Genomic DNA, 24,034 nt, shown 5'->3' with positions numbered 1-24,034 from the left:
CTGGTTCAGGTCTATTCCAACCCATACCATGATGCTTGCACCTCCCCATGAGTCTCTTTCCATAACACACTGGTCTGAGTAACGCTGGCCACGTCGTCGCCATATTCTTGTTCTGCCATCTGCACTTGATACGCAGTACCGACTCTCATCTGTGAACAGAACAGTTCTCCATTGCCTGTATCGCCAGTTTTGGTGTTGTCGGGCAAACTGTAGACGTTCACGCCAATGACGAGGGGTGAGGATAGGCGCGGTAAGGTCTACGGCAATGGAGGTTCCCGCTGTTAAGACGTCGGCGTACTGTATCAGTGCTGATTGGTCTTCCGTGTATTCCCACTGTCTGGCGTGCTGTTTCGGATGCCTGCATGTAGGGATTCTGTACATGCTGTCGCACAACATGGCGGTGTTGTCGCCTTGTGGTCACCCTTTGCCTGCCAGTACGGGGGCGATCATTTGTGGTGTTGGTGGCCCAGAAACGTTGATGCACCCTGTAGATGGTCCTAACGTTGACCTGGAAGTGATTGGCAACGGCTCGTGCAGTGTGGCCAGCTTCAGGTCTTCCTAGCGCTTGTCGTGACTTGTGGCATCCTGCTGACGTTGTAATGTGAATGTTTCCACCAGGCTTGGGGGTGCATTTTATAGGGTTGGTCCTTGTGAACAGCACATGCAGCATGAGTTGCATGAAAAACATGGAGAACACTACCATCTCCGAGATCGGGTTGCGTTTTTGAGACCATTTCCTGGGTTCCTGGAAAGGAATGTCTTTACTCAGGTAAAGTTGTCAAAAAATATACATTCAGTCAATCAAAACATTAAATGAGTTTACAGTCATCCGTGTCTGCGAAGGAAAATTCCAAACTGACGTTTCTTTTGCTGCTTAGTATATATCTCCCGAAAAGTATGCACATGTAATACTGGTGTCAACTATCTAAAGTCATTAGACCTATTAGAAGGTAGGAACAATATTAAGTTGTGGTCCTTCAACTGCTGCTCGTACTGAGGCATTTCCTCTCTCTACTCTGAGTCAGTTGGATTTTACAACGCTTTCAACCATATTCAAGCAATATCACGACGGGGGACACCAGAAATGGGCTTCACATATTGTACCCATGCGGGGAATCGAACCCGGGCCTTCGTATTGATGAGCGAACGCTTTTAGAACAGGGTGCCGTTGTACAAAACAACCTTAGCGCTAAGGTGATCGTAAGTCCCATACCTCAACATGGACTTACGACAGTCTTTGCGCTAAGGTTGTTTCGTACAACGGCACCCTGGTTCTTACAATGAGTGAAGTGGCTGATCGAGTGTCATTGTACCACGACGCCTTGAACAAAAGACTTGTTTATATTAATTCGACCTACTATGTTTTGTTAGTTTGTTTATTAGAAATTAACACCTAGCAATATTCCAGATAGAAGGCGACGGTCTCTCTGGACCAGGCAATGCAGTGATCAACAGCATAATACAACAGTTGGGATACGATGACGTGTCAATCAAGTCAGCGAGCCTGACCAACCGATCCCGTTAGTAGCCTCTTACGGCAAGCATGGGTTGCTGAAGACCAATTTTAACCCGGATCTTCACGGGTCTGACCTACCATGGGATGTTCTTGGAAGGGTATTGTGAGGGGATTGTGATTGGAGACTAGACTAGATATTGTGTAAGTATCAAATCAGACATTGAATACACAATGCCATTTAGAAAGTGCTCAAATGTAACACATGTTATACTTGGAATTACACTTTCTTAGTGAGGAATACGCGGTGGCTGAATGGGTTAGACGGCAGACTTTGTGTGCTGGCGATTAGGTGCCTGTCTTTGAGGGTGTGGGTTCGAATCCAGGATAGTCGTCAATCCAACAAAAGTACTAGAATCTGTACTTTACTGAGAAAGTGTAATCCCAAACATAACATGGGTTAATTCAAACATTATTTTATTTCAAACCATGAGCTTAAACATTTTTTCTAAAGACACCACGGAACAATGTAATCTGTACAACTCTCATTAACACGTAAATGTGATGTTACTCGTTGTGTTGGGGTCAATGATAAAATCCCCATCAGATCCACTGGCGATGCACTGACCGGCGATGGTCAAGTTCACAAACTGCCAGTCGATTATCCGTCCACCACGAGATGAACCAGAGATAGCATTATGGATCGGGTCGTGGACAGGTTGAGAGTCAACTGACAAATTGATAACAGTAATATTTGAGATGGTCCCCTCCGCAGCGGGATCCATGTTGTAATTGACAACCCTTGGACATGACCCTTCCACCCGGATGTTTTCAAAGCGCATGTCGCTGACGTCAAAATGGCGGGTATTTCCATACGTGTCAAAAACGGCGTCGTTTCCTGATAAAGTTTTACAAACATTTTTGAACTTGCACCAGTCGGTGTGGATGATGTCCATGTCGACCATGGTGACGTTGCGAACATACAACGTCTCCCATCCTGTCTGAAGTGTGCCTCCGTTCTGCATCTGCCACTGCACACATCGTCGAACCGTCAAGTTGCTCATGTGGATCTGAAAAAAGGATATCCTGAATCTTCGGCTACTTAAGACAAAGCATTATCTGTCTAACAGAAAGGTAGTAACTGTTGCATATTGGGTTTTTACGGTACCTTAATGTTAGTATCATCAACAATAATGAAAATCAAATATGTCTTAAAGAATACTAAAAGGAAATTGTTTGCTGGATTGGCTCCTCACAGAACAAACGCCTCATGCAATACATCTATTGCCCTGTTGTTTATTAGGGGCGGTCTGTTAGCCTAGTGTTAATGCGTTCGCGATTTACGTCGAAGACCTGGCTTCGATTTCCCACATGAGTACAACCTGTAAAGCCCATGGTGTCCCCTGCAATGATATTCCTGGAATATTGCTAAAGGGGCATAACACCATGCTCACTCACTTGTTTTTTATGTATTGTTGTACCTTAATGTTGGCATCATCCGCTATAATGAAGCTGTCCTCCACCACTCCGCCAACTCCAACCCCGACACCATCAGTGTTCCCCATCCACGCAGCTACCATGCGGGCGTTACGGACGATGTTGTCATTACCATTGGCGAGGAAGAAGAATTTAGATGGGTCAGCGATCGTTATTCCTTCGTAAACGTTTCCGGAGGATTCCATGAAGTTCACTGCACATTGGCCTATCCTTTCATCGTGACGGGTGAAGTTCTCGTTGGAGATGACGCCTCGGCCGTGCATTGTGACGTTTCCATGCGGCAGTTGAAACCCTCCCCTGACGTACGCCCCAGGTGCGATGTACACCTGACGAATCTCTGGACCAACTATCAGTGATGTGGTGAAGTTGTGGATCCCTTGTCCATAGAACAGTACACCTGGGTCAGTCGGGGATGGAACGTTTACTTCTGGAGGGTCGGCGAAGACGAAGAGTTTGTCGGTGATGTCTCGGACACCAAGACCGTAGTCGTAGTCAAACTCCACGGACATCATCCGGGCATTTTGCAGAACAGTGAATGATGCTCTGTTTGGACCTAGTCTCTTGCACTTGTAGCCATAGCTGGTAGGTCTAACAAGGCAGTTGTTGAAGTCTTTGGGAGCATGGACCTCGATGGTGACGGGAGCGCCTGTGAAGGCAAACGACGTCCATGACATGCTCCTCCCCGGGGGCTCAAGAGGTGAACTGCTACGGTGGTCGGACGTGCTGATATATACAAACAGTCTGCTGGGTGGTTGTCCAGATTGGGTAACATTGACAGAGAATTTGTCTGAAGGTGCTAGCCCGTCAGGTGCAGGGTAGATGATGACATCGGAACACACCACATGAAGCAACAACACGAGAGATCGGACGTCCATGTCTCTCGGTTATACAACCGGATTATGAAACAAACTTTTTATATCTCTCAGATCACAAGTTCCGCGAGCGTGTGACGAAGGCTGTACCTTATCTTGAGGTCCGCGTTCACTGACCTACAATCCTGGTCATTGTGATCCAGTTCGTGTTCTTGCTTATCTACTTATGAAAAACGTGTAACGACCTTTTCATTAAAACAAACAACTCTTTTTTCACGATACTTTAAGGGCAGTGGGGTAGCCTAGTGGTTAAAGCGTTCGCTAGTCACGCTGAAGACCTTGGTTCGATTCCCCACATGGGTACAATATGGGAAGCCCATTTCTGGTAAGCCCCGCCGTGATATTGCTGGAATATTAACTAAAAGCGGCGTAAAACCATACTCACTCACTTACTTATTCGGACTTTGGCCGGTTTTATACTGCAAGGCCACAGGTATACCATACCCCCCAACTCACACATGTTATACTGGTTTCGAGCCTGCCAGACTATGCTTTATTTCCTTACTGACGAATGCTATTGGCCAGCACCATGTTTGTGGTATGACACAACCAGTGGATCGAACCTAAGACCTCCCGCCGACGTATACGACCACTGCATGTACAGCTGTAACAGCCGCCATATAGCTAGGATATTATGCGGCGTAAAACTAAACTCACTCACCCAATCACAGTTGTAACAATACTGAGAACAGACTTCTTTGAGAGGCATTTAGAAGTTGGAGCAGTAAGGAAGGATAACAATATATGGATGAACAACATCTTTATTGCTGTGAGAGCGACGTTTTCGGTGTAGGTTCTGCTTGATAACGGTGTTAGAACCCACACCGAAACGTCGCTCTCACAGCAATAAAGATGTTGTTCATCCATATATTGTTATCCTTCCTTGAGAACAGACTGTCACAGTACAGAATGAGTATCGGATTTTGGACCAGACAATCCAGTGATCAAGATGCTCATGTTGTTGATCACTGGATTGGCTGGTCCAGATTCGATTATTTACAGACCACCGCAGCTGGAATACTGCTGAGTGCAGCGTAAAACATCAAATTAAACCAAACGAAACCAAAACATGTGTGTAGTATACCAGCAGTCAAATGTGCATGTGCTCTTTTCGGAGTTTTCATTTCTGTACAGAGGGATCATTTTTACCCTACTGCATATGTACATTTCTGTACCTAGAGGGATCATTTTACCCATACTGCATATGTACGATAGAGCTTTATTTAACTGAAGTGATAATTTGATGCTGACGTATTAAAAGAGCATGTTATACCTTTAATAACGACAACACAAGAAGCATAACCATTTTCGACACTTGACCGTGGCGAGAAAACGAGAAACACCAACTGAACGAAGCGTCATAAAATACCTTCCGTTAATCTCGCATCTGATTTGTGTCTTTCGTTTTTCGTGAAATTTTACATGCTGAATGGAGATCCAAGCCCATAAATCGAACATGCATAGCAAGGCCATAGTTACGCACCATTGGATTAGCTCACAAGTTACACGTGATCTTACTTCCACTTCGCAACAACAGATCTGATTTATGAATATATATATTGTGCTCAGTCATTGACATCAACAACGGGCACTACATGCGTAGCATTTCTCTCCCACAATATGAAAGATAGTCTAAATATTGAATGAGCGAGTATAGTTTTACGCCGCTCTTAGCAGTATTCCAGCAATATCACAGCGGGGGACACCAGAAATGGGCTTCATACATTATACCCAAGTGGGGAATCGAACCATTAAAGGCCCATCTTCAGCGTGACGAGCGGATGCTTTAACGTATTAAAGCTGCTTGACGAGTAATCACCGTCCCTATGTTTAAATGGTCACAAATTATCAGTGATTTGATTAGCTTAAAATACGCCGAGATCCCTAACAATATTATCATACACTTGTGATGTCATAGTTATGAACTGAACTTATATAAGTACCCATTGGTTTGATATCTTTTTTTTAATTTCTTTTTTACATGTAACTGTTTTATTGACGCCAATCCGTGCATTGTGCTTACTAATACGGTTAATCGTTGTTGTTGATGTGCTGGTGTAATATGCAAGTGAGTGAGTGAGTTTGTGCGGTTGATTTTAATCATCTGAAATTCGAACAAACGAATCACCGTGTCCTTGCAAATCTAAGGGACGCAACTTTGAACAGCGAGGGCACATATTCCTCGTGACCGCCGCCATATAGATGCAATATTGCTGATTCGGCGATGCACAACAACCAGCCATCCAACAAACATATTCCTCGTAAGAATGTGTACGGTGTTTGTTCCGGATAACTGGCAAAATCACCTTCACAGTGCTATATAGCATGTCAGCAGAATGTCACCACCCAATCGCTTATCAACAATAAAAAGCTGACGCGTATATCAACCACAACACGTTGCTTCGCAGCAAACAGAGTCAAAATGACAGTTGATTTTAGCAGCAAAGTGTGATATCTCGAAAATTGTAAAATCCCAGTGCAACGTAAAACGACTATGTTAAAGAAGGCTATGTAAATAGAAGCGACAAAACCCTTTTTATCATCCATAAAACCTCTGCTAAAAGCAGAGACGATTGTACAATTATGACAACCTCATGATTATATACTTAGTATTTGTGTCAGCAGTATTACAGCTGTACAATCTTGTTTGTAAACAAATCGGGTTTGGACCAGACAATCCAGCGATTGTCACCATGCGATACAATGACAGAGCATGTGTTTAGGAATCACTATGAAATAGTGATAATACCAGGTGTTCGCGAAAAGGTGACCGTATCCTGCCCCACCGGTGGAACCGGTCATAAACACATGCAAGTTCTAGTCAACTGGTCACCTAAATAAATCGAGAATGTGTGGTACAAATCAATAGGGAATTGCATCGGACATTATTTTTGTCACTGATGTATCAAAGACAAGGTGGACTGTGTTTTAAAGTGTACACTGTACGTATATAATGGTACCTGTATATTTGTTCCAAATGTGTACCATATATTTGCATACAGGCAATATATATACATATATCGTAAATATACTCATGCCAATAATGGTTGTCACCCCCTTCAATTTTTTTAATTGGAGAGGGGGTGGGGTGGGGTGTGAGATGTGTGGGGTTGGGGTGGGGGTGACAACCATTATTGGCATGAGTATATAATGAATAAACCATTCTAAAATGACTTGGGGGGTGGGGGTAGCTCAATGGTTAAAGCGTTCGCTCGTCACACCTTAGACCCGGGTTCGAATCCCCTCGTGGGTACAATGTGTGAAGCCAATTTCTGGTGTCCCCTGCCGTGATATTGCTGGAATATTGCTAAAAGCGGTGTAAAACCACACTCACTCACTCTGAAATGACTATATGCTATTTTTTGTGTGCTCGTTGGTCATTTGTCAACAAAATTATATGCCGTTGAATGACAGAAGGCAATAACTATATCAAGTGCTTGTGTGTCAGCTTTTTACAGAGTAGTAAGATATCTTGCTGTAAATGTCAGTAAAACTTGTAACTTAATGATACCACAGCGACTGTGTCAACTGAAATGTCGTCTTGCACCAAATTTCAGGTATATTTGCTTGTGGAATTACCTAACATTCCACGAAGTGACGTTTGTTTAATTAGTTGTATTTGGCGAATACAATTGAACAAATGTGTAACCAACTTCAACAACTGACGTTAACACCCATTTCAGACCGATAAGGGAAGGGACGTAACTCCTTCAACGGTCATTCAAAGTTGAACTAAAAGTTTAATATTTTACCTATATTTCGATTTTGTCTTATTTTTTAAACTTATTGATATAAAACGGTATTTTTTGCAATCTTATATTTTGAGTCGGTGAATTCATTTAATTGAAGTGTTTTGTTACTTTTTATCAATGAAAGACTATAGGGTAAGATTGATTTCATGTTTAACGCTCATTAATCCAGCTGTATTCTACCAAATAATCCAGTGATCGATATTATGAACATAGCCACCAAGTTCCTTTGTCTGCCAACCCGGACCTTTAATAGTCTCTTACGAGCAGGACCCGTGAATATCCGGGTTAGAATTGGTCTTCAGCAACTCATGCTTGTCGTAAGAGGCGACTAACGGCTCAGTTGTCAGTCGAAGCAAATTTTGACCAAGTCTTTCAAGCGCCGCTTTGTATCTCCGTTCTTTGAAATGGTACGAAATTATCAATAAATCAGGTAATAATTTACCTAATAGCGTACAACGTGTCAGTTTTATCTCAGCGTCTCAGGATAATAACTAGACCGTATTCCAGTTTTGAATAAACCAAAATTCGACATATTTGTTTCTTCAAACAATCCACAAATGTTTAAAACCATCCCATTTGTGTGACTGTCAACTGTGAATATACGGCCTCCATTCTGCAAACCTTTACCCTGTTATTATTCATAGTACAAACGATAAAAAGACAGTAAACCAGTTTACTGCGCAGCCTCCCCATTGCCATAACATTATCGTTAAAGCACATCCAAGTACTCCCTTGGGCTTGTTCGTTTCTTCTGTTACATCCGTCTAGCCGCGACCTCAGACACATAATTCACGGCCTTGGAAAACTTCAGTGTCTTGCCCGACTGTCCAAATTATATTTCTCTCCGCTCGTGCCTTTATATGGTGCAGATTATGACCTCATCGTTAGCATACGGTCGGTCATATATCGTATTCGATTCAACAGTAATCCTGGATGGGGTGAGACAAGTTTATTTGTTTGTGTACATGACAATAGATAACGCGTCTTTAGCAACCAGTGGATAAATAACTGCCCATTAAATTCCTTGTTAATAATGCTGACTAAGAATATTTTAGTGGTTCACCTGAGGGGTAGGGTAGCGGTTACAGCTTCCGATCGTCAGGCCGAAACCCTTGTTCGATTTCGCACATGGAGCCCGTTTGTGATATCCCCGCCGTAAAATACTCTTAAAGCGAAGTACAACCAAGCTCACTCACTGTTATATTCCCCACCACACTGCGCCTAGGTCCTACATTCAGTGAAGAACAAAGGTGAGAATAAATGAGCACTGGATGGTTGTAGTGTCCCTGTGTATATCATATAGAGAGGTCACATTGAGAAAGAAATGTGTGGGCATGTTCCATATGTATATGTGAATATAGTTACACGGTGGTGCGGTGCTCACACTATCAACCATTGGTTTCTTTAGTCAGAGACGATTTCTTAGCAAGCTTGTGTTTTGAAATGTTGGCGAAAAGTCCATTCACTCACTTAATCGTGAAGCACTCCTTCGGCACTTATTCACTCACTCACTCATGAGGCATTGTGACTGTAACATTGATATAAGTCACAAATACCGTTACATGCTACAAAAGCCCTACAACGTCAGTTACCGTTAACATGCTACATGCCCACTCTCAAAGCCCCGTAACAACAGTCACAAATACCGTTACACTACAAAAGCCGTACAACCTCACTTACGAAGCACCGTGACCGTAACAAACAGACTTACATGCCCACTCCTCAAGCACCGTGACCGTTACATTGATATACATGTAACAGACTTCCGTGCTCACTCTTGAAGCACCGTGACCGTAACATTGATACAACAGACATCCATGCTCACTCTTGAAGCACCGTGACCGTAACATTGATATGTAACAGACATGACCGTTACCTCAGGCTTCCACACATAAAGCACCGTGACCGTAACATTGATACAACAGACATCCATGCTCACTCTTGAAGCACCGTGACCGTAACATTGATACAACAGACATCCATGCTCACTCTTGAAGCACCGTGACCGTAACATTGATACAACAGACATCCATGCTCACTCTTGAAGCACCGTGACCGTAACATTGATATAGCATGTATAAACTCACTCACTCAGTGACAGTTACCTGCTACAACAGGCTTACAACCACACTCATAAAGCACCGTGACCGTAACATTCACTTAATATTGCAGGCATGTTTCACAAAAACCCAATCATGATCACGGGATCGTACACGTATAATTGAGACACAAATACAAACAAAAACATTTTTATGATAATATACAATTTTATTGTAACCACGTAACATGTCTATAATAGCTGTTATATTAGTGCAACTTCACATCGTACGTTAGCAAGGACAGTGTTATACAATACATTACACTGGACAGATTCCACCAGTCTCCTACAGGGACATTCAAACTGACGGGAACTAATCAACTCAACTTTCTAGAGCGATTTCCAAACTCATACCACGGCTCATGACGAAGCTAATTATTTCAAAGTGCAGAGTATCATAATAATGCAAAACAGCTGGACATCAACATAAATATATTTAATTTCTACATTTAATGTAATAACGAAATCTGTCAATTTCTTAACAAAATATATGGCGTCTGTATTTTCGGAATGATGAATTCCGAACATCTGTTCGTAGAGAATAAACTTGCACGTCACGAATTATTAATCGCTCGACATAAAAGGGATACGTGGATGTTAATTTAAGCGTATCACCAATAAATATTGTGGTACGATGTTTATTTCGACGCACCGTTCATAACCTATGTTTTCTGCTGGCAGGTGTCAAGAACCGGTTATTGCTTATAGAGGTGGGTGAGCCAGAGGGGACCAGGGATAAAGGCAACGAAAAAAATGAGGGTGGGTCCTAAAAAAATGATACACATGTTTGCAGAGGGTCATAACAAAGTTTGGGTAAAGAATATATAGCTCTTTGGGCTTTGTCTTCTCGGAGAAGGTGAACAATAATGAACATGGGCATAAATAGCCATTCCAACATATGATAACCATTGGGGAAGAGTCATTATTTTCAGTTCATAAGTGTACCAGAAACCTCGGAGTCCCCACCCCTAATCTTGTAATGAAATACTGGTCCCTTTCTTGGGCTGAAACCATCCAATTAATCACCGGTGCCTCAATGTCAATAATACTGTATAGCTTCGTTTCATGAATTGTTTGAATGGCGCATAGACTGATATTGTTTGGCCTTTTGACTTTGTCATACGTTGTCCATTATTAAAGCTTATGTGTTTATATTTTCTTTAAGCAAAAAAGACTTTTGTTTTTATATGTTCTATCCAACATTTCATCAGTTTTATTCCGAAATAATGCACCGTGAAGTACGTAATAACGTTGGTTTAACAGATTACTATAGAACGAGAATAACAATTCTACGATAACCACTTGAAATATGAGGACTAGACATGGTACACAAGCCTAGACGTGATAGACTAACGCAAGATGCAGATACAAATCCACTCATTGTTTATATCTTAGCAGCTTTAGTATATAAGCATAATCTCTATAACAGCGTCTATGCGAGTTCTATACGTGTGACGTCATATGCCTCGTCAAATGGTGCCGCTCTCGGAAAGTCTCGCTACAAATGTTACACCGCAGCTTGTCATCACGCTTCTTCTTCACCGGGTCGAACTCTCGTTTGTGATGAGATCTCATGTGATAGACGAGATCACTAGTCATCCGGAAGGTGGCGTTGCACTTGGCGCACCAGTTCTGTGACAGGTCCATTGCGGCTACGGGGGAATTGATCTGAGTGGGATTCGTCCCACTATGAATCATTTTTTCCACCATCGGGTTCTGGCTTTTCAAATACGCGGGGTAACTCATGCTTGCCCTCTCCGCAAACAGCAGCTGTTGTTGTTTGACAAATAGTTCGCTGTTACTGTCACTGTTTCGTACGTTGGCAAAGCTCTCTGTCAGAGGCCCCGGCACCTGTGTCCGACACATTTCAGCAAAACGAACAGGTGCCCGTTCGGCGTACATGGTCGTTGAAGCAGCCAGATTGGTCGATAGGGGGAGCTGCGGCATCAATGGAAGACGGGGCATATATAGTCCAAGCAGCTGATTCTGCTGCACAGCATCCCGCACAGCCGGATGTGACGCAGTTGATGACGGTATAGACATACTAGGGTTTCGAACAGCATTATGAACAGACATTCTATTTGACAGAGACACGGAACTTGATGAGACTGGGTGAATTGGTGACAATTGTTCTTGAACTGGTGACATAGATTTTTCCACTTTCCTAAATGCACTTGCTCCGTCAGAGTGATGATCAAAGTCATTGAGTTTCGTGCTAGGGGGAGATAATCGCTCAACGTCAATATCCTTGTTCATCGAAGACACAGAACTTTTACTTTCAGTACAACTTTTCTTCTCAGGTGGAGAAATGTCTCTAGATAAATGTCGTTTCCGTGAACTATTAGATTCTGAAATGTCTTTTCTCCTTGGTGAAAGTTCAAGTGGAATTGAATCAGGACTGTCTCCGGACCTGTTTGGAATGCTGTCTCTCAATAAATCTGTTTCACATTTATAATTGTCCGAGGCAACACGCTCTTTGGATCTCAGTTCTGAAATTACTAGGTGTCGTTTTGCGGAAGCATCATGAATTAAACTGCGCATGTCCGCCGCCCTCATAGTACACCGGAACTTGAGATGAGCCCTCATTGGAAACACGTACTCGAAAACTTCACCACACTGTGGGCATATGAACCCTTCGTCTGGAAACAAAAAATATATCACTTAATATTTGAACATTTACACCTAAGACCTCAATTTCATAAATCATTACTTTACATATTAAGAAAATATCATATTCCGTGTCTATAAAGAATCAAACTCAATAAATTGCTAACCACATTCTACATGCTAAAGGGACGGTGTGGTAGCCAAGTGGTTAAAAGCGTTCGCTCGTCGCGCCGAAGACCCGGGTTCGATTCCCCACGTGGATAAAATGCGTGAAGCCCATTTCTAGTGTCCCCAGACATGATATTGCTGGAATATTGCTAAAAGCGGCGTAACACAAAACTCACTCACTCATTTTAATGCTGAAATGCTGCGCAATTGAAAATTCACACCAAACCATAACAACATTATCAAAACGTCACTAGTCGCCTAAATAAATGCAAACGTAGTTCCAAAGCACAACCATAATACCCGTATTAAAGATATGACCGTCTCATAACCATTCTTCCTTTTAGCCACTATCAAAAATGAGTGTATCGTTTCTTTTTGTCCGTCAGATCATACAGGTGATCCAAGGCTCCGCCCCATAAGCAGATAAAAATAGGAATATGTACAGAACGGAACGCTTGTAGACCAGTCTGGATCAGAGGTCGATAGTGTCACCATCGATCTATCTCAGATATTCCGTCAACCAGATACCCAAACAGACAGTTCACGAAATTACCAGACTGAATAACTTGGCCCATCCGCCCTCATTCATACTGTATTTGGTACATAGAGGTGTGACAATACAGAAAGTTCACGTTACGATACGATACGTATCGCGATATCTTGGAACGATACAATTCGATTCGATGCATATCATGATATGCTACCTTTAGTTATTTTCTTTAAAACCATATTTTTGATAGCAAGTAACAGTGTAGATTTTGACATAACCGTCAATTACTAAATTAACAATTTTAAAGTCAACGATACATCACGATACGAAAAAAAGTATCGATACATTTACCGTCAGATGAAGTATCACGATTATCCATACTACGATATAATGGTACATGTACCCAAAAGCGTTCGCTTGTCACGCCAGAGGCCCTGGTTCGATTCCCCAAAAGGATACAATATACGATGCCAATCTCTGGCGCCCTTAATCGTGATACTACTAGAATTGAAGCGGCATAAAACCAGACTCATTCCCTTTTAGATTCATCGTGGACCTTATCCCACGGCCAGTGGTTTTAATGAGGCACACATGCCTTATAGGACGACCCAACATAAGCATGGTCAAAGGATTATCACTGTTTATCTGAGGTCACGACTTCAGTCAAACTGAGCTCAGGACTTCAGACGCACGTGTGTAAAGGTGAAACTCCCTTACCTTTGGGTATGTGCATTTTGACATCGGGGATATTGAGGAGTTGACAGAAGTCCTTGCTGTACCAGACCAACAGCTCCTCCCCTGCCTTCACGATCCGGAGGGTTCTGTAGTACACCTGGCCCTCCTTCATATAGGCCTCTACATTCTGTTCCTCCTCGTTTCGGGCTGGGTGAATGTAGGGCAGCCAGTCAACGGCCTTGATTCCTTCCTTCCGCTCAGAGAGATCCAACTGAAGAAGAACCATGGCAATTGAGGGGATGCGACAACGACTTTAATTAAAAAGGGTTTTCCTGTTTCCTGGATGACGACTTGCTGACTCATATTTTTGTAACAACTGAAAAAATACTGCGCAAGAATTGCACTCGCGTATCAATTGATCTACCTCCGAATTTCCCGCAAAAATCCAAACTGTGCGTATTTCTGTCAGTGATATAATTATTTTATTCGACTTCACAGTAAGGGTGGAAGATGAGGGACACATATGTCCCCGTGGCATACAGGGAGTTCAGGTGTCTGTCTCTGCTATGGTGATGGTAAGTGAGTGAGTTTAGTTTTACGCCGCTTTTAGCGATATTCCAGCAATATCACGGCGGGGGACACCAGAAATGGCTTCACACACTGTGCCCATGTGGGGAATCGAACCCGGGTCTTCGGCGTGATGAGCGAACGCATTAACCACTACTCAAGTGTTGATGTGAACTTCACATAGTTTTTCGCGTCCCTATCTCCGTATAACATATCATTCAAACCACTACTGGTATGCAATCTAAATACGTTTAATAATATCCGATTATTCGTTATTTGAAATTCGAATATTTAAACTTCTTGCATGAATTAATCTTCCAGACAACCTACGGTATCAATATGCAGGATATGTCATGAGTGGAATTTGTACAGAAATATGAACGGCACCTAGAGATCGGTTGTTGCCCTCTGCCAGACATTCCCTCGGTATTGAAGATTTTTACCTTAATGATAACTCCGTCTTGTCTCTTGTCATTTGTTAGCATCGCAATGAGATATGCAGGATCCGCCATTGCAAGATGGGAAGGAAATGGCCCGAATATCTGCCCATAGTCAATATCTGATACTGGAACCACGCCCATTTTGGTCTAACTGAAAGAAATAAAATATTGGTTTAATATCACACACAATTAAAAACGCAAATACGTAATACGATAAACACTGTGATTTAAAATGACATTCTCCACAAAACACTAAATAATTATATTCCAGCAAACTTTCATAAAATCGACTTCACAGAGCAACTAATTTCTTTGTAAGACTTAAAAACCGACCTCTGACAGACCCAGCTTTTAAGCAAATGAACGATCAGAGCGGAATGTTTAAACAACAAATCACATGAACCCCCAAAGTTCCTAAGGGCGCTCTGTTTAGCCTTGTAGCATGTTTGAGCATAATATCCAAAGCCATTCCAGTCTCTAACAATATGGCTGATCAGTTGCCTGAGCTTTACCGAAACCGGCTACTCTCCTCATCCGTGGATATTGAGAGACAAATCTAATGTTCTTGATCAATCTTTCCAAAAGCTTTGCTTGAGCCAAAAAGGGGACTGGGTAAAATTTGATAACCGACCGGGTCCTTAAGTGTTGGGGATGCGTAATGAGAATATGTTTTGCTCCGTCCGACTGGATGCGAGATGGCACTAACGAAGCGAGATGTTTGTATCAACCTCGCGAGTGTTTTACTCAATAATCGCCCAAATTGGAAATTCATTAGGTCCGTCTTGGAAGATAAATTAGGCTGCTATCTCCGTCTGAACATATTCCAAAGCAGGCTTTTCTGGTGCACGAGAAGAAACCATGCACGAAGATTCCAAATGGAGAAATAATCCCTTTAAAGCGTTATAGAAAACGTTAATTAAAACAGATATTGTTAATATGATCGTCGGAGTGGCGAGCTTGGAACCGGCGGCGGAGGCACCGTGGCTTAACTAAATTAGGACCGCATGGTCGAGGAGCGATATTTGGATCAGGTGCGGAATATTTACAAGTAATTTCGTTTAATTCATCAACGATTTAAGAAAACTATCCCAAGACGCTGAAAGATGGCCCTTCGTGACGTCAGAGAAGGGACAGATAAGGGATGTCAAACCAAGTTTATTCAAAGACCATATGGCGCGTAAACACTGGGCTGAAGCATGCGCATTATTCTCATCTGTAATCAATAAACAAGCGAGATATTGTCTCAAAAGCCAACTGGTCTCTCCGTTTCAGGTCGAAATATGTCAATTTACTTGCCAAATTGCCGAATATGTATCGCAGACCCCCAAGGAGAGTAATTTATTTTAGCCGTGGGCTTTGTGTCCATTCCCCGGAGTGCATGATACTGTCATTTAGGCTTATTAGAGATGAAATGTTGAAAGAATTATTCCATTTCCGAAACGGAAAGCCTTCCAATTTTCTGTATAACCCTCTGGCTCATCTCCCGGCATCTTGATCGTGTCAAAACGCGTAATTCTGGGGCCATCGACAACACAGACACTAGATAAGCGAAATTAATGTCAGGCAGATGTCGGGAGAATCGCGAAGACGATGGTTAATTGTCGGACAAATAACCCGAGTTAAACCGGGGATCCGGAGTTTCAACGAAGACCATATCTAGAAATTAATTGAGTTTTAGCTAGGCGTGGTGACGCAACGTTCTATCTGAATGCCTTGGATACTATCTCGGTCTATTAAATTGGATGTTTTCAACCTAATTACAATCATCTGGTATATTTTGCTCAGCCAGACCTCTATCAAATAATTCTCAAAAAGTGGCTAAATTTTATTTAGGCCTCTGGTCTCAACAATAATTACTCTCATTGATTTACACGTAAAGAGCAATCCATCAAACAAAATCATATTAGTTTTTGGACCGCATATCTTTAAGTGACGTTTTAACAATATTATTAGGTAATAAACGTGTCTCATGCATCGGAGTGAGAATTCATGGCTTCATGTTTGTCCTGTGAGAGATCTTGGTCTGATTAAACAATCACCACCTTGGTTGCGTGTAATTCTAAATAAATATCAATTATTTTTAAACAAAAAATCAATGAAATACTTGCGTGTTTCGAAACAAAGTGGTAAAGGTTGTCATGGAAAACTATATTTTTTCCGGATTACATTAAACATTTATGCAATTCATTGAACTTGAATTTAAAGGAATTAATTTGCAGGTTTTCTTTTTAATTCTTTTCAAAATTCAGAGACAGTGTTCGTAAAGAGCAAATAGAGAAGATGGGTCCATATATTACATTTGTAGAGGGATCCTCTGATAACGTATTGGATCATTTAAGTTATTTTGGGAATAAAATCTGAAAATCACGTGGCACAAACAATTTCAAGAAATTAAACTCTAAAAAAGTTCACCCGAAGATTAGGTGAAACCTATCTATTTTCAAATGGAATTTAAATTTGGATGAAAATGAAAAAAAAACAAAAATTGAGTTCCAACTCAGTAGATTTCTATTGTTGGTTTACAAAAGTATTAGGAAAGTTGTAAATCAGCTTGAAAGCCTCTGACAGCGGTTAGAGTACATATTGTAGCATCAAAGAGTTCGCCGGTCAAATACAAAGACACAGTGCATTTCGCAATGGGTTGATTAAGATGTAACAGGTCTCTGCACTACCTTCTCTTGATTGCTTCTCAGCCTTAAATTAGAGACAATCCTGCCGAGAATAATTTCAGCGAAGGGCCACCTCGATTGTCCCCTTTATTGCCATCTAATCTCATTTTGGTGCGACATGGGACTTTAATAGGGAAACACACCCTGTAAAGACAATATGCTAGTCAGGGCCGGATTCAGCTAGCGATGGGCTAACTGCGACGGGCGAAATAGCTCGAAAACTAATTCTCCGACAAAAATCCTTTAGACCAAATGTGGCTTGCTAATAGATCACTCACGTAAAATTGATTTCGTACGACTACCGAGCACATACAATCAGGGCAAGTTGAAGGAAAGGAGTTTTTCTCATCTCTAGAGATTTAGTGGGAAGAAATTGATTCACAAATAATCGCTAGTTTGCTTGTATCGGGGGCAACCTTCCTCTCTATAAGACTACTTGATTTCCTCGGTCCGTTTCGGGGCATAAGCAGGACCACGGTTCGTGATACTACCAAATGCCACTAACGCCCAGCAACAAAAGCAAATAGCTACTTTGGGATGATCTCACTCCCGCTTCAAATTAATAGTTTCAGCTACAAATTGGCTTATCCACATGTTATGGAATGCTGGAGACGTTTACAAGTGATTGAAAGTGAAAGTATCCGAGAGTACACTGTGGTGATTTATTACAAGACGTTTATAACTGTAATGACAATTCAAAAGAAACTACACTTTGAAAGCTTATATAATGATAAATCTGTCATAATAGTACATCTAGCAAAATCGGTATATACGAAGCCATTTAACAGTTGTCGACATGACACCATTCGTTGCAACATATTACGAATCAAAGGTGACTTACAAGTTTACCTGACATACTGGAATAAATACAAAAGCTATTTATTGAATAAGTTTCACAATCAATACCTGTCCGTTCGCAGATCCAATTACGTAGTAGTAGTAGTAGTATGAATAAGCTCTTCAAAAGTGTTTTGGGTTTTGACAATTGTTGTTAACATAAGGCAACTGACGCCAAGGTTCATGAAACGGAATCATCGTTACAGGAAATTTATCTCAAAGATCGCACGTTTTATTGAATGTTTGGCTTAATCTTAGCAATCAATTCCCTGCGATGAAAACCATAACCTTTCATTTTCTAGTGTTGACTTCAATGGCAGTAATGCACTTCATCTCTCGCCTTCACGACATAATTCACCGTTATTCTCATCCCCTTAAACCAACTCTGGTATACGTGAATCTCACACAGAACATACTGTCAGCAAATATGTCTCTCTTTATTAAGACAAACTCGGAACAAAGTGGAACGTTTTCTTCATTTGTGTCTGGGGAAAGCAGACAAAAATCGTGCAAAGGGTCACCTGGGAAAATAACATACAGTACAAATTAATCCATTTCACTCTTAATTTCTGGACATCACGACCAAATGATGAAGATAGACGAGGAAAGAGACATCTCGGGGATTTACACATAATCGGTAAAACATCTTCCTTGGCCGTGTTTAGCAACACTTTCTTTAAAAAATATTGTCCCCAATAATCCATCTCCATGCAATTTCGGTTTCTGTCAAATAAAACTGGAACAAGGCACCGAAAGGCCATAAAAAGTTCATTTTTCTTGAAACTATCCAAATTAAGGGGATGTTAGAACATATTGATGAAGTAATAATTCGATATTGCTGCAAAATGGATTTCAATCCTGAGAAAACAAGTTACCGATTCTCCCCCGGGCGTGCTGCAAGTTTTTATCAGAAAACTGTAATATATTTTGATTGTTCTTGTCTTGACGAGTTAGTTGAAGCAAATAATCGTAATCCGTCGCGTGAGCGTCAGTAATCAAATTACTCAACATTTGTTAGATGAACCTTACGGTTCCACTCGTTGAAGAGATACATTATCAAGAAACACACGAGAAATATTTTCCAATTCAATTACTGGTTTTATTACTTTGGTGTTAGCCGTAAGCCAAGCCTCATACAGCCGGACAACACTGATTGTGGTAAAAGAGGCGAATAAACACCATTGTGTAGCAGCCGGCTTGCACTGGACGACAAACGAAAACCAGAATATTATCAGCTGTTTTAGTGCATGCGTAGGACGACAAAGTGCATGATAGTTTATTCTAAGGTGTATGATCCATACGATGCCATGTCTTCTGGTTTTATAGGCGATTTTCAAATCTGATCCTTCCATAAAGGCCACGTGAATTTGACTATTTAAAAACTAATTCCATATTCCGTGACACTTTTGGGGGGCGAAGGACAATAAAACTGTCAAATGGAAGGATCTTTGGTTTTAGACTTAAATCTAAATGGTTCCAAATATGCTTAGCTAATGGTGCAATTGCGGCTGTTCATTACACCACAGATGAAAATTGCGTTAAGCATATCATAATGATGATTAAACGACTTTTCACAATGCCATTTATTTGGATTTCTATTTAAAAAGCAGGTGTTCAGAATATCTTCTAACACTGACACCTTTGATCGATTTGGCATGGCCTTAAAACGTCATTCTTTTCCATAGGCATTCTACATGTCTCCACAACCACAGTCGCCACCCGTCTCGAATTCCTGTGCTATTTGACACGGAGATCTAATAGCCTCGGGTAACCCTCATCAGTGGCTAACAAGGGAACCTCCCTTACGCACACGTTACGGTGTAACACTAACGCTTGGCGGCACACGAACAGTTAACCCGACTCTCGCGTGTGATACAATAGCTTTTCTTATTATCTCCCTTTGTCGAGCAGATGTCGCCACGCGTTGACGGGATAACGAGGAAGGGTTATCAGCCCATATGGAGACAAAGCCAACTCATCTTATTGTCAAACCGGTGGTCAAACAATCACAGATCATACCCCCACCGTAACGCGGGGCTGTATGGGGAGAAAAACGGAGACACGCTTTGCTTGCGCATAATGAGTGTGATTTGTTCAAGATTAAGCCAGGGATGAATTCTATAATGAAAGAGCGTAGAATCCGATGGGCGATTTCATGAATGTGCGAGCGATGTTTAGAGAGTTGTTAAAGAGAAAATAACACCTTGACAGAGACCGTGATTAGAACTGGGTGTGAGCATGATACCATAGTTATCTTTCTAATTCACTGTACAACATGGTGTACAAGTGACCATATGTCAGTTCTCTGACCAGTCTGCTGACCAATGGAGCATATCATGTCCTAAAGGTTATCTACGTCAGTTGGCGTAAGGTTACGTTCACGTACGTAAGATACAACCTGTTAACCTGGCTTTATTGTACATAAGGGTGTAGATGACTTCAGGCTGCAGCTTAATTACACACTGGAACCGTGTAATACACCTAGTGTATCTTAAGGTGTATTATCTCTGATTTAAAGGATACGGGGGATTACATTAAACTAGAGATTAATCTCGCAAGGATCAGTTTTAAATTCCAAAATAGTGCACGGTAGTTTCAAATGTGTATCATTTAACGTCAAAGAAAGACGGTAGTATCAATATAGAAAACGGATGTTTACAACAATACAGTTCATAATCATATGTCACAAACTAACATTTTACTTACATTATAATAAAAAATATATTGAGAACATATATACCATATTTTAATATACCATTGTCTGGGTATTATCCTTAACGGTGCCACCACACTATAGCAAATTCCATTATATTTACACTCACCTTATCTGAAGTACTGGAGGCAATTCTTCTAGCAGATCTTCCGTTTTATGTATCTTTTTCCACCATGAGGAATTCTGAAAACCAACATTTAAACCATAAACAAATAGTATCGAGATGAAGAAGCTAAAATTCCCATTAAGTTGTATTATAGGAGCAATTTCAAACACACTCATCCTTTTAAGTATTGCTTGTTGAAGCATGCCTTAACGTAAACTATCAATTTTTCATACCCGATTAGCATTTTGCAATATATTTACCGTCCACGATTAAAACCTACGGAGCCTACTAATTGTGATGTATCTTATCAATTGAGGGACACAACATGCGCGTCTAGTGTCTCCCATGATTCCTTGACAAAGTACTCCAATCTGTAATTTGCATCGCCAAATCTTCACCCACGAATTCCCGCGGTTTCTTCCATTTGACATAAATTCTGATTAATGTGAAATGCACAATGTGGTGCATACCTGAAAAGCCCCAAAGCATCTGAATTTCGCCTTGAAGTTGTCGAGGTTGTACCACTAACCAACGATAAGTTACACGACCCAGAGAGAAATTGACAGAGCGTGATTGCTGCTTGCTATCGGAACGTAACATATTGGCTGGCTATCGTTAATCATACTATAAGAGATTGGAGCAAGTTCTAATGTGACAGCATAACCAACAGGACAAAAATTGAGATATGTTTGATTTGATTGATCAGGGATATGCGGGGAAACGAAGCTGGACTCGTGTCAACATTATTTTTTTCAGATTGTTAAACACAAAAAGATCTTCACGAAACGAAAGTAATGCTCTTCCCAATAGTTGGTTTGTCGGAGTGAGGGGAAAGGAGAGTAAATAGTCTGCATTTCTATTTTTCAAGCTAAACATGTTGGTACATATTTGCGACATTATGAGTTCCAAGCGGTTACTTAGTATTTTTCTTACACAGTTGATGTTAACCGTGATGATAGATAGATTCATGTAAACTACAAAAACACTAGAATCTGTTCTTTACTGAGAAGTGAAATCCCAAATACAACATGTGTTACATTTGATCATGATCACTTTCTAAATGGTACTGTGTATTTACACAATGGTGTTGGATATTGAATCAATTTGTTATTAAGTTTCATTACAAACACTAAAGAAACTTATCTAATGCATAAAAATCTTTCTTAAGTACGATAAGAAAATACAAATAAATATATATATGTACTGATATATACACCCAGAAATATATCGATGACATTGACAAATGTTCTGTTAAATTAACTATGCCCCTCGTGGCCATGTTTTAGGTTAAATTACATACATACAGGTAGCGATATGTATACAATAAGGTATACATAATTCTTGTATAGAATATGTCTTGTATACATGACACACCCCTTTCTGACTTGGCAGTCATGGTGTGATATCAAAAAGATATCAATATACATACACATATTATTGACAATCATCAACAGTGTATATACTATAGCAAAGCAATCTGATGATCCAGTCACTATTTCTAAACATATGATCTGTTGAGGAAAACACGATATGAGGATAACAAAATTATCATTATCAAAGTATACATTTAGATGTTATCTACATATGTAAGTATTTAAACAAAATTATAAGTGCATTCCAAACTTGATGTTCTGATGTAACCTGATCGTAATCATAAAGGGTTTCGAAATAATGATGAGGTGATACATGTCATCAATTACACGTCAGTAGTTTGAAGTACAACTGAGCAGAGCTTTATTCCATAAGGAATCATGATTAATTGTACTTCAACCGCCATCGTATCATGTAAGGGTGCAACCTGGCTTCCAAATGTCAAAACAATTTATCAGATATATAAAATATCAGTCATTTAATCCGGTGATGTATGTGTTTACATATAACGCCAAAGAAACAAAGTTCATTGTAAACAGTATTTGTAAACAGTTCATTGTATGTTCCGGGCAAGTTAGTATTATCTACCAAAAGGATAATCTATAATCTCTTTGATCTTTGAAGGACTGAACGAAATGACAAAAGGTAACCTTATATATGTGTGTGTTGCATTTAAATTTGTTATATGTTCATGAATTAAGTTCTAATACAAATATATATCCAGGTTATAAAATCAGGTTATAATATAAAATGCCAGAGTATAAAACAGTTCATTACTTCATGAGGCATCATATTCAATAATATCAAATTTTCAAATATTGACACCTTGCATATTTCAATAAAGCTATGATTCAACGATTACAGTCCATTGTAAACCAACAGCTAAATCCTAAGTGAGTAGATAAAATACAATAATCAAAATATTATTAATAACAGTATTTAATTTCAAACAATGACATGACTAAAAACGTTAATCCACACCCGTGAAGATTAAATGTTGAATTATGAACTATCAACATAAAAGTAAACTATGTCAACAAGACCGTTTATCAAAGTTGACACGAGCTTAAATAAATCTTCCAGAATATGTTCGCTGTAGTGAACGCAAATACTTTGACACTTGGTGCAATATAAGCATCCGCTGATATAAAACTGGGATGAAGTTTGGGATCCGCCAAGTGCTTGTAACGCTGTGGTAAGGAGGCAGAAAGTTTACAGGAAATACTAATAGACCGTAGCCAGTACTCACCCACAGACAGCGTCACCAGCAGCACGCGACACGAGCTCCCGACAACATCAAGCCGTGTGTGTTTTGAGAGGAATATCCAAGCGGGTGAAAGTGATATCACGCCTGCGTCCTTTTAAGGGAACTGCTTAATCATGCATTGGGAATATCCCTCCGGAAGCGAGCTAATCGTCCCACAAACGTGCATATAATAATTCCCTGGTCGCTGATTGGCTGAAACTCGGACAGGGACGTTCCGGCGATTGGGCTTTCGTTCGAAAGGTATTGATGGAATCGTTTACGATGAAGAGCTTTACTGTCACTCAAGGGAAGTTGTTAATTAATTTCTCTTTGGTTTAGTCACTCACCTGAGATAAATGTTATATATATCCCCTCCCACCGTCTCCCGGGGATGCGTCAATCAGCTGTTTACTGGGCGGTAGGCTAGATGTACGGTAGATGATCACTTGTTAGAAGCAGCATGGATTAGAACG

General features: G+C 40.7%; 2 protein-coding genes across 2 annotated transcripts; both read right to left on the bottom strand.

The window, feature by feature from the left end:
* Positions 1-2,001: 2,001 nt before the first annotated feature.
* LOC124282253 (isopullulanase-like) lies at positions 2,002-3,825 on the bottom strand. The gene is made up of 2 exons (XM_046718203.1): positions 2,935-3,825; positions 2,002-2,523 (listed from the first exon to the last, which is right to left on the bottom strand). Exons 1-2 carry the CDS (start codon positions 3,823-3,825, stop codon positions 2,002-2,004), a joined length of 1,413 nt encoding a protein of 470 aa, XP_046574159.1.
* Positions 3,826-9,836: 6,011 nt separating this feature from the next.
* LOC124282288 lies at positions 9,837-23,648 on the bottom strand. The gene is made up of 5 exons (XM_046718240.1): positions 23,565-23,648; positions 20,948-21,021; positions 14,623-14,770; positions 13,655-13,883; positions 9,837-12,311 (listed from the first exon to the last, which is right to left on the bottom strand). The coding sequence occupies exons 3-5, from the start codon at positions 14,758-14,760 to the stop codon at positions 11,116-11,118; spliced, it is 1,563 nt and encodes a 520-aa protein (XP_046574196.1). The 5' UTR covers positions 14,761-14,770; positions 20,948-21,021; positions 23,565-23,648; the 3' UTR covers positions 9,837-11,115.
* Between the last annotated feature and the right edge of the window lie 386 nt (positions 23,649-24,034).

This window comes from Haliotis rubra, unplaced genomic scaffold (genome assembly GCF_003918875.1).
Source record: "Haliotis rubra isolate DU_JTF1 unplaced genomic scaffold, ASM391887v1 Scf297, whole genome shotgun sequence".
NCBI lineage: Eukaryota > Metazoa > Mollusca > Gastropoda > Lepetellida > Haliotidae > Haliotis > Haliotis rubra.
The sequence above is the reverse complement of the archived record's forward strand: the minus strand, read 5'-3'. Positions and strand labels throughout refer to the sequence as shown.

Bases quoted from the DNA above. Each gene is read 5' to 3' on its own strand.
- LOC124282288 (XM_046718240.1), bottom strand. From the start codon at position 14,760: ATGGGCGTGGTTCCAGTATCAGATATTGACTATGGGCAGATATTCGGG. The intron at 13,884-14,622 runs GTAAAAATCTTC...GTTCTTCTTCAG, and splicing joins AAGACGGAGTTATCATTAAG to TTGGATCTCTCTGAGCGGAA. The intron at 12,312-13,654 runs GTAAGGGAGTTT...TTTTGTTTCCAG, and splicing joins CAAAATGCACATACCCAAAG to ACGAAGGGTTCATATGCCCA.
- LOC124282253 (XM_046718203.1), bottom strand. From the start codon at position 3,825: ATGGACGTCCGATCTCTCGTGTTGTTGCTTCATGTGGTGTGTTCCGAT. The intron at 2,524-2,934 runs GTACAACAATAC...TCCTTTTTTCAG, and splicing joins CGGATGATGCCAACATTAAG to ATCCACATGAGCAACTTGAC.